We start from the raw sequence: 17,782 nt of genomic DNA, 5'->3' as shown, positions 1-17,782 counted from the left end.
TACTAAATTCTTTAGTAAACAATTACTTATATTCTCTTTAAATTTAATATGTATATTAAAGACTGTAAAATTTTCTTCTGCATGTTGTTTACTAAAGGCTAAATCATAGATCGGAACATGTGGAATGTTCCTCATTGTTACTTTCTTTTTTTTTTCTCGTACATTGCTATAAAGATGTGTCCAACATTGTTATTTTCTTAATACAGTTTCAGTTATTTCCTCTGTTTGAAAGATGTTTTTAAATTGCAGGATTGATACTGTGGTTGTGGATTGATGTTGTTTTTACATTTTTATTATGATTACTGTCTGGTGTTAACTGTCTTTTGATCACAGAAGATGGTTTTTAGTATTACTTTTAATCAATGAATGGGGGTTTTGTGACCCAATAAACAGTTTCTAGAACATATGCCAATTCATTCTATCATTAATTCTCCAAGTGAATACATATATATATTTGATATTTCAACCTGTCTCTTGCCTTATCACTTTTAAACAATCTTTTCTATTGTCTGCTATGTAATACTCGTGTATTGTATTTGTATACAGTTAAACTTCCCCTTTTGTTTTGAAAGTAGAAGCTCTTTAGGTATTCTGGGAGGGGGACTAGACGGTTTAAGAGCGGAATTAGGGTTTGCCTGTATGTTTAAAAGCTAGGGTCCACTGGCACTTTCTCACTTAGAGATAAAAGGAAAAAAGGAAAAAAAAAAGCTAGGAGAGAGAAGAGTCACAGTCACTGCCGAAGACCAGGAGAGGTTGTCAAAGAGAATCAGAGATGGACAGTACTTAAAGCAGTAAAAACAGATTATATTCAGACACTATTGCCGTATGGAAAATAGCCCTTATTGTAGAACTAGGCTCAATTCTGAAAACAGCATGAACAAGTTGAGATTTATAGCTAATGAGGGTAAGGGTCAGTGGATGGAAAATTACAGGAAACGTAAGGAGTAAGGGGAATTTTGGTTAAATTGATCTAACAGGATCTTACCTTACTGAAGGCAGGCCAGGGTAATAAAATACCAAGCGTAGGGACGACAATTTGGTCAGAAATAGATGGAGAGAGACCCTCTAACCTGAGTTAGCAAGACTCTTGCTACAGCTCGGCAGTGTAGGCCCAAGAAGAATAGATGTCAAGGTCAAAGCCTAGAGGGCCTAGAGGAGCCTGACTGAAGTTTAGTTCAGGAGAGCACTTTTCAAACACTAAGTGAAATATCAGGAAAACAGGCTGAAGTACCCACCAAAGTGAATGGTTTTCCATGGCTGTCTGGGAAGCTGCTACATTAAGAATCTCTTCAAAGACCAGTCTAACTCAGTCTGCATCACAAAATGGATAGTTCTCAGTTACTTGCCAGGAAGCTACTGTGAAACTGCATCTGGCTACAGCCATCTCTGGAGAATAAGCCTGTGCTGCTTTTCTACCTCCCAAACCTTGCAGATCTTTTCACTGGCAAACTGGAAGCTATACCTTGGATTTTGGGAAGTGTAGGATCTCTATTTCAGTGCATATGAGACGATAAAACAGGGGCAAGGGCAATGCCTGTGGAATACTAGACAGTCCAGCACTTTATACCCCATTTAAAACTCGGCAGTCAGACAGATAAATCTTTTTTGCCTGCAAATAAAGACATTTAAAATAGGAAACAGCAGTTGAAGACACCACCAGAGAAATTCATTAAAATCTATTGTTTGTCTCCATATCTTCTGGACAGGACACATACTTATGTCGAATTAAGGATGTGATAGAAACCTGCCTCCCCTGTGTCATGTGAAGTGAGTGTTTTAGGAATTTTACTTGGCCTTTTCTACCATAATAGTCCTTGTTCCATTAGTAAGGGAAGCAACATGAGGATTCTGCCAGTTTCTTCTGTGTCTATTCCAGTGAAGATTCTGAATCTAAGAATGTATGGATGGGTATCCCAAATCCAAAATGCTCCAAAATCTGAAACTATTTTATGAGCCCTGACATGATGCTTAAAGGAAATGCTCATTGGAGCATTTTGGATTTTGAATTTTCACATTTAAGATACTCAGCTGGTAAATATGATGCAAATATTCCAGAATCTGAAATTCAAAACACTTCTGCTCCCAAGCATTTCCGGTAAGAATTATCAGCTTGTTAATCTCTCCAATGAGGGAACCATTGGTCCCAAACTCTGTCACATGAGTATCAATAATCTCTTCCTGGTGGACCACAGTCACTACAGTCCTCTCAGAGCCAGTGTTCAGTATGCTCCCAAAAGTCTGGAAAATGACCATAGATCTCTTTGGCATTGTAATTGATAACTAGCTTAGATCTTGGAATTGGGTGAAGATTCTAATTTTATTGATAAATTAAACCTCTGAATACTAGATTTAGAGTTTGCTGTTTTGTTTTGTTTTTTCAGTTTTTCAGTTAATAGGCCTTTAACTGGTTCATTCTGTTAGAGCCTACAGACACCATTGCCACAGTTTTTTCTGGGTCAAACCTTCTGATAACTGCTTTGAATCTGTTGCCTGTGATAGAGCCACATTATGTTTCTGGTGGTTAAGTGCCACTAATTGGCCTCCACCACTCCAGAAGCCTGTCATTCCCATTAAATTCATTGAATTTCAGTGTTCTCATCTCCCTCTGCTATCCCTTTACTGCAGAGCCTTTTAAGCTTTATTTCACAAAGTCCTGGTAAAGAACATAATCTCTGGGCCCTCTGAGGGTATATGTAATAAATCCCTTCCAGTGTACCTGCCTTCGGATGCCTTCTTGTAGACCAGGAGTCCGCAAACTTGGTTTTTTGTTGTTTTTTTGGTTTTGTCTCATTGGAGACAGAATTTTGCTCTTGTTGCCCAGGCTGGAGTGCAGTGGTATGATCTTGGCTCACCCAACCTGTGATTCCCTGGTTCAAGCAGTTCTGCCCCAGTCTCCCAAGTAGCGGGAATTACAGGTATGTACCACCATGCCCGGCTAATTTTAGTAGAGACAGGGTTTCTTCATGTTGGTCGGGCTGGTCTCGAACTATTGACCTCGGATGATTCGCCCCCCTCAGCTTCCCAAAGTGCTTTGATTACAGGCGTGAGCCACTGTGCCCAGCTAGCAAACTTGTTTTTTAAAGGTCCAGTTAGTAAAAATTTTAGCATATGTAGGTCATACACAGACTTAGTCATATAATGTGTGTTTGTGTGTGTGCGTGTGTGTGTGTGTGTATGTTTTGCCATCTTTTAAATATGTGAAAAACAGGAACGGTGGTTCTCTAACTTCTGTCACAGTATTTTTTTACGCTCTCAAAAAATTGACTCCAGACTGATTTTGTTTATATGGATTATGTCAGTATTTCTGTACTAACAATTAATGCTAAGATATTAAGTTAGTCATTTTTAATTAACCTTATTACATGTTAGCCTACATAAGATTTTTTAATGAAAACTTTTCTAAAATGAAAACTAGGTAGAAGAGTAGCATTGTTCTATATATTTGCAAATCTTTTAAGTTTTGATTGAAGTATATGAAAAAAAACTCCAACCTTAATGCTGAATGTAGTTGGAAAAAGAAAGGAATATTTAAGTAGCGTTTCAGATAACTGGATATTCTTTGTTACTAAATCAAAATTTAGCAAGAGGTAATTTCTGAACATTAGTTTTATTATGGAATATGAAGCTATCAGTGGATTTTCTCATAATCTTAACAGTCATTGATACATCTCTCTTGTACGTGAATCTTTTCCTCCTGCCTCATTTTATAGCATCATGAGTTGGTCATTTGGAGAACACTAGTTCACTGAGTTATGCCAATCTTCCAATGTTAACGTATTTTAGAACTAGCTAATTCATTCAGCATGTGCCTAAAACAGTTGTACAAGTGTTTTTCCATGAAATAAACATTATACTTTGGTAAGCAGCAAAGTGATTTATAAGCACTTCCCATTTGGTCACATAGCATATTAATGATGTGTACTGAAGTATCAGGATTTTAACAATATTATTAATTTTTACTATATCAAGAATATCCTAAGAAAAAAACAGCCACCCCTTTTACCTCCCCACTTTGAGTGTCTTGTGGTGAAAGACAAAATGACTACAAATAAAATTTGGTGTTAATGTCTTTAATTTGTGTTCAGGTGCCAGCAGTTTTATCATTAATGCTAATGTCAGCAAGGTGAAAAAGACACCACCTTAGTGTTACTATGAAAATAGTTCTGAATTCACTCATTCTCTGAATGTGTCTGGTTACCCCCAGCCTTCTCTGGATCACACTTGGGGAATCATTAGCCTAAATAATGGTTGGCAAACTTGCTATAAAGGACCAGATAGTAGGCTTTGTGAACCAGATTGGCCTCTATAGAGACTACCTAACTGTACCATTTTATTTTAGCAAGACAGCAATGAGACAGTATAAATGAATAGTTTGGCTATGTTCCAGTAAGACTTATAAAAAGCAGCAGATTCAGTTTACCTGCGCTTGGTCTAGAACGGGCGTCCCCAAACTTTTTACACAGGGAGCCAGTTCACTGTCCCTCAGACCGTTGGAGGGCCGCCACATACTGTGCTCCTCTCACTGACCACCAATCAAAGAAGTGCCCATTCTTGAAGTGCAGCGGCGGCGGGGGGCCGGGTAAATGGCCTCAGGGGGCCGCATGCGGCCCGCAGGCCGTAGTTTGGGGACGCCTGGTCTAGAATATCTCATTTTGCCATCTCATTTTCATTTAATGTTGGTCATGCTTAGATCTACTTTCTAGGCCAGGCGACCCCAAACTACGGCCTGTGGGCCGCATGCGGCCCCCTGAGGCCATTTATCTGGCCCCCTGCTGCACTTCAGGAAGGGGCACCTCTTTTGTTGGTGGTCAGTGAGAGGAGCACAGTATGTGGCGGCCCTCCAGTGGTCTGAGGGACAGTGAACTGGCCCCCTGTTTGGGGACACCTGTTCTAGGCAGTCAACTTAGCAAAGTGTTAACAGTTCGAGTCTGGAATCTGTGGTCATTGCATCGATATAGATAGTTTTGGCCTCATTCCACATCATTTGTTTCTCTTGTAATTCTCATTAGATCCATTCTTATATTTTTTTTTTCATTTTTCTACCAAAGTATATTAAAGATTCTATAATCGCTTTGCAGTTCCTCCTTTGTTAGATTTTTAACTCTCCAGGGATCTGGGAATTTGAGCATAGCAGTGGGTCTGGAAGTAGTTAAATGGTGGGAGAGGCTGTTGAAAATGATCATCTTATTGAGAAAAGGACTGCCTCAAGTAAAGGGACACTGATTTCTTCAGACAAGGTAGAAAAGGCTGTGGCTTCTAGGAAGGGAGGTTTGGTGGGATTTGGAGGCACAGCTGTGGCATATCTCAAAGTCCTGCGATCCTTAGTCACTGGTTTTCAAACAACTGCAAGTGTCTGCTCTTCTGCCATCTACTGCCCTGGTCTTCCACTGTTCTGTTTTGCACTGGCAGTGAGGTCATTACTGCTTTCAGATCAGAGACTTAATCACAGATTTCCATGTTTTATGGGATTTTTATTTTCCTCTAGAGTCATTTTTGTATCTGGATGGAGCTTACAAGGCAACCACTTTTAAATATTTCAGGATTAAAGGGGTTAATATTAGATTTAGAGTTTACCTGAATGTTGGGAGAACTGGGAGACTGGATAGTAATCTGGTGAAGACCAAGAGATCTACAGTAGAAAGTCATGTGAAGCACCAAAGTTTGTGGCTTAGGAAACTGCTACAGGTCTTTGAAGACTTTCACCAGTTGTCTACCGAGACACCAAAAGAAGTAGTATACTTGGAAATAGCCTGCGAATCTCAGATTGCCCACGTGTTTGGCCACAACCACCTCCAGAGTCTGTCTCTCTTCAGCATCCCATATCAGATTTGTGTATCTTCCATTGGCAAACTCAAACCTAGAATTCCTGGGTAACATCATCCCTGGCTTCTCTGTCATACAGAGGAAACCTTTAAAGAAGAATGATGCTTATGTAAGGACACAGAGTCTGGCACATTTGCCTTTCACCATTTGGTTGTACTTACACCAGAAGCAACATTGAGAGGCCAGCTGCCAAGGAGAAACATTTGTAAGATATAAATATGGATATTAGCTATGTCTGTAATGTCAAGAGCTCCCACAGTAAGTCAATAAGAAAAAGGCACACATCCATTAGAAAAATGGACAGAGGATGTGAACAGATCAAAGAAGAAATACAGATGACCAACATGTCCACTTGGGATTAAGGAAATGCCAACTCAGAATATCTTCTGTTTTTAATTTGGAGTTACTAAATCAATAGTTGACATTATTTTAAAAAATGTAAGGAGAAGGAGCTTTTTCCTGTACCTTGGTACAAAGAAATGAGTGCAGAACGTGTGTGTATGTGGTTTGTGTGGGTCAAGAAGTCTGTCTGCTACTACACGATCCATGTCCCTGCTTCCGGAAAGTAGTGATGTGAATCTGAGTGAATATGGGTGGGAGCATTTTAATTTTGTAATTTTAATTTCAAAAGAGATTTTTAAAAGTGAACTAATTGTTTACTAGGCCCTATTTCAATTTAGTCAGTGTGAAGAGTTCAAGCATCATTAGCTGGGCATGGTGGCATGTGCCTATAGTCCCAGCCACTCGGGAGGCTGAGGCCAGAGAATCTCTTGAACCCAGGAGGCAGAGGTTGCAGTGAGCCAGTATTGCACGACTGCACTCCAGCCTGGTGACAGAGCGAGACTCTGTCTCAAAAAAAGAAGAAAAAGTTCAAGCATCAAGACAATCCAGTTTATGTTCGATGTAAATTTTCTAGTTGCTAGAAATATTTTAATATAATAATACAGTCCTTTGCTGGAAATGATATTTTAATGGTGGGAAGAACTGTCAACCTTTAGAGATGCTTGCTTTCAAGTTTCCATGGTATTGAAGTTCCCAGCTGATAACAAATGTATCTGCTTCCTTGAGTTTTGACGTCCGGGCCTCTTTAAGATATTCAGGTATGCAAAGACAGGATTATGCAGGTTTCTTTCAGTGGGACAACCGAAATATTTTAGATTTCTATAGTAGTGTTGTTAGATTAAATGTAGTCATTTTGTCTTCTCTAGTTTCATTTTATTTGATTTCGCTCTTTATGGTTTCATTTACCCCATGGTTCTAAAGTATTAAATGAAACAAACAATTTCTGAGTTTTAAATTGGACACCATTTGAGTAGCATGACAAAATCTCGCTCTGTCCTCCAGGACTTGAACCCTCCGTTTGTCCAGTGTGTCCACAGTGTAGGCGCGCTCCACACGTCAGTCACTTGGTAGCCATCTGGGTTATCAGTGTCGTGGTGCTTATATTCAAGTAACCTTCACTTAATGGCTCCAAAGCAGAAGAGTAATGGTGCTGACAATTTGGATATGCCAGAAAGAAGCCTCAAAGTGCTTCCTTTAAGTGAAAATATGAAAGTTCTTGATGTAATAAGAAAAAAAAAGTGCCGAGGTTGTGAAGATCTACAGTAAGACCCAATCTGTGAAGTTGTGCAGAAGTCAGTTCATTCTCTCTTTGCCGTCACACCTCAAACTGCAAAAGTTATGACCACAGTGCATATATTGGAAAATATATGGGGTTTGCTACTGTCTTGGTTTTAGGTATCCACTGGGGTTTTTGGAACATACTCCCTGTGGATAAAAGGGGTCTACTGTATTTATCTAACTAAATTGTGATATGCTGGAACCTTTTCTTCATGACCTCCTTCCCCCTCTATGCAGCTTCTTGCTCACCAAAGAAAGCTAGGCAGTGATGCTAGTTAAAAAACAAAACCTATTTTAGCTGTTAGCTTTTCACTGCTAGGGTTAATTCCCCTGATAGGGCCATTTCAGATCCTAGGGTAATGTAAAGTAAAAGTTGGTGGATAGTTTACTTGGAACATTTTCTGATGGGAGCTTCAAACTATATGGCATAATACATACTTTTGGCCTGATTAATACAGCCACAAAAAATTTTTTTCAGTAAAGGATAATGATTATTATTCGTGTCATAATCTGTCCATTCTTTGCTTTTACTGTCAAAAGTCTTTTACCTTACGAGTCAGTAAATGATACACCCTATGCTAATCATGTAGTGCTCATTTTGGATTTGGGGATGATAGCATGTTTAGAGCGTGTCTATGGTGTCTATATGTACCTGGAACTATTTCCTCTGGTCTGTGTATCATCTCAGCACAGCACTGACGCAGAAACGGGAGTACCCCAGGCAGTACAAAGATGCAGGACACCTAGAAATTACAATTACTGCGTGTCTACGTGGCCTCCCCTCCCTCCCTCGTACAATGTCAGCCACATTTTTTCACTCTCTAATATGATTCTAGGATCTTTTATCATGTTGAAGGCTCTCCTTCAGAGAGAGTTGTGCCCATTTCTTGTAAATATTCTTTCTCACAATCATCTTTTCAAAACCTAGGTTCACACCATATTATGACCAAACCTTTCAATGATTTTATATGGTATTTGGCAATAAAATTTACCTTTACTGTTAACTATCTGTCCTCCAATTCAACCTCAGTCCTCTCTTGATTCCCTCCTTAAAACCTGGCCTTGTTTTTTATTCCTAAAAATGTCAGCGCACCTTAGAACTGTGGCGGTTTCTTGGAAGAAGACTTTACCCAAACAGGATTATTTGTAAGCCTTGCCTATGCCTATTTTCATCCCAAGCACTTCATTGTTGGTTTCGTCTGAGTCCCTTTTTATAAGTCCTTTCTTTTTCCTCAGTAAGACTTCCATTTATGTAATATGTCAGTTTTCCAGCCATGGAGTAGTTTGAACTTGCAGCGTCCCTCTTCTTCAGACCTAAAGGAGAAACTTTAAAAGTAAATCCTTCATCTTGCTTCTTACTTAATTGTATTATGGAATAGGGGATTCCTTTTCCAGCCTTTCTGGGAACTAAGCAAGGAGTCTCAGACTTTGATAGAGGTATAATGTTTTGTTTTTTGTTGTTTTTTTTTCTTCCTTGAGACAGAGTCTCGCTCTGTCGCCCAGCCTGGAGTGCAATGGCTCGATATCAGCTCACTGCAGTCTCTGCCTCCCGGGTTCAAGCAGTTCTTCTGCCTCAGCCTCCCAAGTAGCTGGGATTACAGGCACCTGCCACCTTGCCCAGCTAATTTTGTATTTTAGTAGAGATGGGATTTTACCATGTTGGCCAGGCTGGTCTTGAACTCCTGACCTTGTGATCCACCCACCTCAGCCTCGGAAAGTGCTGGGGTTACAGGCGTGAGTCACTTTACCCGACCAAGATACTGTGTTTCAAACTGCATATTCTGTGTTTGGCTGTTTAAAGGAACCCTTTGGAGGAAAGGTTATCTGAGCAGCAAGTTTGATTTATTAGATTTTTATCAGTAAATTTGGAACCATGACTAAAAGAATCCCAATAATTTTTTATGATTATTGGCATAAATAATATATTTCTATCATAGTTAGATTAGAAAATTACATAGGATACATGTAGAGTGAACATTTTAAATAAATGCCCACGTTAATTGCAAAACACACCTTGATTTCACAAACATTAAAGTATCATTTCAAAACAAATAGATGTACATTTAAACCAGTAAATTGACCTATAATCAAGGTAGTTTTTAATAACAGCGGCTTCTTGAGGTTTAGCAGCATATTTTAATACTAACTGATAAAATCAGTAAACCTTGTTAGTGTCAGTGAGCATCTAATCTGTATTAAACTTTTATTTCCCTTTTTAGATCAGAGATAGGGTTCACACAAATATCTTTCACACAACATTATTAGGTTTAAAGAAGATAAATTTCTTAAATATGATATTTGGTATATTTGTGGGTCTGTAATTTTTTTAAAAAAATAATGCTATAATTAATTTGTAAGCCCTGCCATTGACTCTACCAGAGAAGATTCTTCAAGCTTAGTTGCTGAACTTCAAGAAAAGCTTCAGGAAGAAAAAGCTAAGTTTCTAGAACAACTTGAAGAGCAAGAAAAAAGAAAGAACGAAGAAATGCAAAATGTTCGAACATCTTTGATTGCGGAACAACAGGTGTGTACCTCTTTTCCCATTTATTTGAAAACTAGAGGTAGACATAATTTCTTTTTGTAGCTGAGGGTTTCTTATATCTTAAATGTGATTTTCCTTACATTAATCCTGTAATAAATTTTCTCATGACAAAAGCATGTATTTTTAAGAATTTATTTTTTAGTTTCTTTACTCATCTGGTAAAGGGTATTTTTCATGTTAATATGTCACATGACAGTATCAGGTGCTTCAAAATGAAATAGTCTTGGCCGGGCGCGGTGGCTCAAGCCTGTAATCCCAGCACTTTGGGAGGCCGAGGCGGGTGGATCACGAGGTCAAGAGATCGAGACCATCCTGGTCAACATGGTGAAACCCCGTCTCTACCAAAAATACAAAAAAAAAAAATTAGCTGGGCATGGTGGCGCGTGCCTGTAATCCCAGCTACTCAGGAGGCTGAGGCAGGAGAATTGCCTGAACCCAGGAGGCGGAGGTTGTGGTGAGCCGAGATCGCGCCATTGCACTCCAGCCTGGGTAACAAGAGCGAAACTCCCTCTCATTAAAAAAAAAAAAAAAAAAAAAAAAAACCAAAATGAAATAGTCTTAGATTAGAAGTGAGGAAATGTGAATCCTGTTCCTGGTTTCTTCACCACCTGTAGGATCTTGGGTAGATCATTTAACATCTTCAGAACTCAGATTCGTTTTCTATGAAATGATTTTTTTGTTTGTTTAAACAAATGATTTTTACTGTTTTTTTCTCTAAACTTCAAATTCTCTAAATTCTGTCATCCTAAATTACATTCAGATCAACATAAATATCTCACACTTTGTGTAATTCTTATCCGATAGGCTGGTGGTAGATTCAGATGGAATGTTGTTGAATATTCTAATGTACTTTGTTGCTGGTCAGTAGTAAGAGGTAGTGCTTGTGAAGTATGTTGGGGCTAGATCAAGGACCACATGCCTTACCAAAGAGCTTGTACTGTACCTAAAGTACTGGACAACAACTAAATGCAGTGGCATAATTAGAATTCTGCGTAATGAAGATCACCCACTGGAACATGGAGAAAGATTGGAGGACTGCAAAGTAGTCAGCTGGAAGAGCAATTGGGTAGCCACTGGTAGAATTCAGGCCAGGGATAACACTGCATTTTAAAGGATACGTTTCTGAAAGTGCGTTTTAATGCACATGTGTTATTTTTCCTTTTCCTAAAATGTTATGATTAATTAGTGCCTTTGTAGAATTTGAAAAAATGTAAATCAGAATGGAAAGAAATAGTTCAAACCTCATAACAATTTTAGATTTTTAAGGCCTCGGGAAAGAAGAGCCTAGAAAAGTGAATAAGAAAGAGCAGCCAGAAAAGAAGTATGTGGCTTAGGGAAGCCAGGGAAAGTTAAGTGTTCAGGAAAGAAAAATAGCCAAGTTGCCGGGCGCGGTGGCTCAAGCCTGTAATCCCAGCACTTTGGGAGGCCAAGGCGGGTGGATCACGAGGTCGAGAGATCGAGACCATCCTGGTCAACATGGTGAAACCCCGTCTCTACTAAAAATACAAAAAATTAGCTGGACATGGTGATGCGTGCCTGTAATCCCAGCTACTCAGGAGGCTGAGGCAGGAGAATTGCCTGAACCCAGGAGGCGGAGGTTGTGGTGAGCCGAGATCACACCGTTGCACTCCAGCCTGGGTAACAAGAGCGAAACTCCGTCTCAAAAAAAAAAAAAAAAAAAAAAAAACCAAGTTTTCAACCAGAATTAACAATTAATAGGTTATTAGTGACATCTCTCTCTTTAAGAATCTGGATTTATAGATTCTTCTGTATGATTCATTCTGCATATTGATCTCTTTATCTCTGTTATATTGCATTGTCTCTCTGCTCTTTTATAAGCATCTACAATTATAGATTTCTAAAATAAGGAATGAATTAACTCATTGAAACCAAAAGTATAGTCCTGACAGCTGTCTAATTTAGTTCCTCATGTTTTAATTTCTCTTTTAATATTTATAAAATTAGAGTGAGAGAGATGACTTCTAAGGTACCTTCCAATTTTCCGTGGTGTGTATGTTAAAATTGTAGTTAATTTAAGGTGATTTGTACCTAGCTCTAAGTCTCCCTATTGCCTGCATTGTTAGCGTTATTTGTCTATCCAAGGACCATAGAGCTCCTAAAATTTTGGAATTAGAAATGCTGGGTAGATGAGAAGAGTCAATTTAGATCATTTTCTCATTTATCTATTGCTTTTACAATTCAAGAAATCTTGTAAGTAAATTTTTTTTTTTTCTTCTTAGAGGCAGGGTCTCACTGTGTCATTCAGGTTGGAATTTAGTGGTGCAATTGTGGCTGACTGTAACTTGGATCTCCTGGGCTCAAGCAATCCTCCCACCTTAGCCTCCCAAATAGCTGGCACTACAGGCATGTACCACTATGCCCAGCTAATTTTTAAATTTTTTGTAGACACTCGATTTTGCTATGTTGCTCAGACTGGTCTCAAGCAGTCCTCCCACCTTGGTCTCCCATGAGCCACCAAGTCTGGCCTAAGCAAAATTTTTTAAACAAATTCATTCATCTTTATTAAAGAAACTGCAGTTAAAATTGCCAGATTGTCTCATGAGATCCATGCAGGCAATCAGATAAATGAGCTTCATGTTAAGAGTTTATAGAAGTGGGGGAGTAACAAGTCTAGCCAATATAAATCAGCATTCCAGTGACCGTTGCAGATATCCAAATAACAGAAATAAGGAAGATAGAGTCATATCTAAAATGTTACTTTGGTGATCAAATGCTAAAGAGAAAAGGAAGGTTTCAGAGGCAGGATGATTATTCCAGGAAAAAAATTAAATGTCTGACAGCACAAGTTACCGATTCTTCTGATTCTTCAAAATTTCAAAATCTCTGACAGTAAGTATATGGACAATAATAAGAAAATAGAATTTGCTCTCAGTATACTTAAATTGGAACCAAGTATCTTTGCCACAGTATGTTGCATTTCATTTTTAAAACATTCATGAATCACACTCTATCTAATCTTCATATACAAACCCACCACAGAAAAGAATATTTGCAAGTTTATTTTCTAAGTCCTAGCTGCTGAGTACATGCAGATAAATTTAAATAATTATTATTCCCTTGTTCCAGACCAATTTTAACACTGTTTTAACAAGAGAGAAAATGAGAAAAGAAAACATAATAAATGATCTTAGTGATAAATTGAAAAATACAATGCAGCAACAAGAACGGGATAAAGGTTCGTACTATTTTGTAATGCTTTTTAATTGAAAAAAATACATTCATGCTAAATGTGTTTTTTTTGATTACATAATACTTTTTTCATGTTGGGGGTCTTTCAGATTTGATAGAGTCACTTTCTGAAGATCGAGCTCGTTTGCTTGAGGAAAAGAAAAAGCTTGAAGAAGAAGTCAGTAAGTTGCGTAGTAGCAGTTTCGTTCCTTCACCGTATGTAGCTGCAGCCCCAGAACTTTATGGAGCTTGTGCACCTGAACTCCCAGGTGAATCAGATAGATCCGCTCTGGAAACAGCAGATGAAGGAAGAGTGGATTCAGCAATGGAGACAAGCATGATGTCTGTACAGTAAGTATGGCTGTTTTCAACTATTGTTAAACTTTTAAAGCACTAGTGAAATTCCATAAGTTACAAAGCTCTGAAGAGAGAAAATATTTTTAGCTGTGGACAACCAGTACTCGTTGTCCACAGCCTGTATATCTGAAAGTTGTGCTATTTTAATTCCTTAAACTGTAAATGTGAGAAAACATTACTGAATGAATTATTTTGGGATACTTTTATATTATACATAATATCTGCACCAGAATTATCCTATGCTGCCAAGATAAATATCATGGCAGTAGTGTTTAGCCATTCTTATTTACAAGGAATGTTGACATTTTGGGATCCATTACCTGTAAAGGGGTTACTGTAGTAATGAATATATTCATTTTGGTGAGGAAAGGCAGGGAAGTTTTACTATTATTTGTTTATTCATATGTAGCAAATGTTTACAGAATTACATTGAAATCTTGGCAGAGCTTACTGGAATTTAGAACTTTCTTCAATAGTTCTTCATTGAATATAATGTACGACTACTAAAATTGTGCTTACAATTAGTATCTGTGGGAGAGACAGAACTGGGACAAGAAGGTGCTTCCTTCCAAAGGACCTTGCAAGTAGAGTTTGCATTTCCAGTTGCACCTCTGGGATTTCAGATATGGGAACTAAGATTCCAAGGGCAGAAAGTCCAGATCATTATGCCACACAAAGAATTATGCCCAGTGGCAAAAATAAAATAGAACTTCACCCCCATATGAGATAGAAGAGTAGAGCAAAGTAATTCAAACAAGAGGTTACCAAAAGATATCATAGAATATCAGTATAGTTTTCTTGCTTGAACAGATCCAGGTTCAAGTCCTGAGTCTGACACCTGCTTGGGAATTTGAGTAAGTTATCCGTCTTCCCTTATTTTTTCCATCTACAAGATAACAGTTATGATACACCAGCAGGGTTGCTTTGGGCATTAAATTTAATGAGCCCCTGTGAGACTGTCTAGTACATAGTAAGAAACCAGTAAGTACAGTGTCCTTCATACCCCACCCCCTACCCACTAAGAGGAAAGCAGTCAATTGCATCTGCATTTAAGCCCATTATCTGCCTGACCTTAGAGAAACTTCAGCAGGGGATTTTTTTTTCTGTTTTTTTTTTGTTTTGTTTTGTTTTGTTTTGTTTTAAATAAAATTATTTAGGTTTCTGTCTTTCTGGTTCAAAGGAAAGTAATAGAAATTTATTACCTTTAGAGTTGGAAAGATACAAGGCTTAAGAATGTATATTAAAAATATAATAGAACAAAAAATGTAATTCAAAAACCAAGATATAAACAAATAAAGAAAACATGATTATTTAGAAAACCTAAATGACAGAAATATGTCCGGACACGTGTGAAAAAAGGTGAACCACCTTATTAAAACCTCGAAAAAAAAAATACATCCAACAGTATTCTACATATGAGAGGTACCTAGAGCCAAATGATATAGAAAATTTACTATAATGTGATTCAGAAAGATACAGAAGGAAAAAATATAAAAGCAGTTCAAAGCAAAAGACTTTAAAAAGCTATCGGAATTTAGGCTTTTTGATTAACACATAAATTATACGTATTTATGGTTTACATTGTGATGTAGTTACATGTATACATTATATAATCAAATCAGAGTAATTAACACATCACCTCAAACATTTATTATTTCTTTATGATGAGAACATTCAAAATGTGCTCTTCTAGCTGTTTTGAGATACACAGTACCTCACTGGACACCAAAACTTACTCTTCCTATCTAGCTGTGGCTTTATACCTGTTGACCAGCCTTTCCTCACCTCCTGTCCTCTGTGCTCTCCCAGCCTCTGGCAACCACTGTTCTGCTCCCTACTTCCATGAGATCTACTTTTGAAGATTCTGCATATGAGGGAGATCATATGTAGCTTTTGTTATAAATATGAAAATGGAGTTATTCAGAACTAAAGTAACAAAAACTGAGAGATATAATCAAAGTGTGGTACTCTGAGAGAACTGTATAGCCTCAAGGGCCTTTAGTTTTTAAATGAATTAATAAAACAGATGAGCCACAATAAAATAAATTTGTTTATTTTATTGAAATAAATATAAGGTACAAATAAATATATATAATGAAAAGAGGGACATAACCTCAGGTATAGTTTTACAAATTATGGAGAACTTACCTGTGATATAAGTGAATCTCACCTGTGAATTATAAATACAAGGAATCTTAAAGACAGTTTTAGCTTATCAAGTGCCATGTGGTTTTATGATGTTACAGTCGTCATGACCCAGTGGATTACTTCAGGAATGCCAGAGGAATAACTATAGTAGAATATGTTACCATATTCGCTCGATTATTCGAGAAGATTTATAGAATCATCTCAGTAGTAGCTGAAATGACAGTTGATACAATGCAGTGCCCATTTATTTAATAGTTTAACCAAAAAATCCTTAGCAGACTAGGAGTAGATGAGACTTCCTGTTTATTTGCAAGTATATTTGAGCGGCATAGCAAGCATTATATTTCATATTGAAACATTTAGAGCCGGGCGCGGTGGCACGTGCCTGTAGTCCCAGCCGCTTGGGAGGCTGAGGCGGGAGGATCGCTTGAGCCCAGGAGTTGGGGGCTGCAGTGCGCTATGTCGATTGGGTGTCCACACTTAAGTTCGGCATCAATATGGTGACTTCCCGGGAGCGGGGGACCACCAGGTTGCCTAAGGAGAGGTGAACCGGCCCAGGTCGGAAACAGAGCAGGTCAGATTTCCCGTGCTGATCAGTAGCGGGATCGTGCCTGTGAATGGGATTGTGCCTGTGAATAGCCACTGCATTCCAGCCTGGGCAACATACCGAGACCCCATCTCTAAAAAAAAAAAAAAAGAAAAAAAAAAAAAGAAACATTTAGAAGTATTTTCCATAAATTCAGGAAGAACATAAGAATGCCAGCTGTTACCATTGCTATTCAGCAAGACAAATACAATTTGGAATCACTTAACTGTCATCATTTTCAGACAATATCCTTTACAAACCACAAAGACCTAAAGAAATATTAGAATTAACAGGGTACATCGGTGTAGGTCATAGATATATCCAAAGAGGAGTAGTTTGCATATTTACCAGCAAAAGCTGATGTGAATATCTATAAAAGATCCCAATAAAAATTTTAAGAAATAATTTATTTGTAATAAATTTAACAAAAATATATAAGACTTTGTGGAGAAAACTAAAACTTCATGAATGGCCTGAAAGCTATATGTGGAAAGATGGATGGAAATGGAGTATTATGAAGATATCCTTTTTCTCCTCAGATGTATTCAGTGCTTTAATCTGTTACTCAATTAAAATTCTAATATATTAGGTTAAAAGTGACGTTTTATGCTAAAATTTATATTTTAAAAATGTATAAAAATAATTGATAGCATTTCTGAATAAAGATCAGGGAGTAGAGATTTGTCCTGCTATGTTTTAAGATACAGTCTTAAACTAGATAGATAATATTTAATTCAGTACGTTATTGGTATAGCCACAGACAAATAGATTAATAGAATTAGTAATCTCGAAACAAAACAGTTGGATATATGTAGAAATCTACATATGACATTTTAGATCAGTTTGATAAAGGATGGACTCCTCAGAATGGGACATTAGAGTCATTGGTTATCTGTTGTTGGGAGGTGACCCATATTTTACATTGTATATAAAAACAAATGATAGATGTAGTAAAGACTAAATTTGTTTTGAACTTACAGAGTTTCTTAGAAGACTACTCTGAAATCAGAGTAGGAGAGCACTTGGAAAATAATCATTATTACATTGAAATTTAAAACCTTAGTACAACAGAAAACACTATAAACAGCAAAAGTCTGGTGGTTAATATTTTTAATAAATAAAAGATAAAAACTTTTAAATAATTAATGCAATTTTTTTTTAGACAGTTTCACTCTTGTTGACCATGCTGGAGTGCAATGTTGCAATCTTGGCTCACCCTACCTTTGTCTCCCAGGTTTAAGCGATTCTCCTGCCTCAGCTTCCCAAGTAGCTGGGATTACAGGCATGTGCCACAAGGCCCGGCTAATTTTGTGATTTTACTAGAGACAGGGTTTCTCCATGTTGGTCAGGCTGGTCTTGAACTCCTGACCAAGGTAATCCCCCTACCTCGGCCTTCCAAAGTGCTGAGATTACAGGCCAGCCAATGCCAATTTTTTTAATAGTCTCTTTTAAAAAGTAGTAGAGAACTCGTCCCGTCTTATCCTCTGAGGCCAATATTATATACTAATACCAAACCA

The 17,782-nt window shown here is 37.8% G+C and overlaps 1 protein-coding gene across 3 annotated transcripts in view; it reads left to right on the top strand.

The window, feature by feature from the left end:
• Positions 1 to 17,782, top strand: part of RB1CC1 (RB1 inducible coiled-coil 1) — a 105,372-nt gene that overhangs the window by 70,161 nt on the left and 17,429 nt on the right. For all 3 annotated transcript variants that reach the window (XM_039464542.2, XM_039464541.2, XM_074386650.1), the window contains 3 exons: positions 9,802 to 9,967; positions 13,073 to 13,181; positions 13,285 to 13,525. In XM_039464542.2, the coding sequence (XP_039320476.1) occupies positions 9,802 to 9,967; positions 13,073 to 13,181; positions 13,285 to 13,525 (516 nt within the window). The remainder of the gene's footprint in view (positions 1 to 9,801; positions 9,968 to 13,072; positions 13,182 to 13,284; positions 13,526 to 17,782) is intronic.

The sequence above is a fragment of the Saimiri boliviensis genome, chromosome 15, assembly GCF_048565385.1.
Source record: "Saimiri boliviensis isolate mSaiBol1 chromosome 15, mSaiBol1.pri, whole genome shotgun sequence".
In the NCBI taxonomy this organism is placed as follows: Eukaryota; Metazoa; Chordata; class Mammalia; order Primates; family Cebidae; genus Saimiri; species Saimiri boliviensis.
The sequence above is the reverse complement of the archived record's forward strand: the minus strand, read 5'-3'. Positions and strand labels throughout refer to the sequence as shown.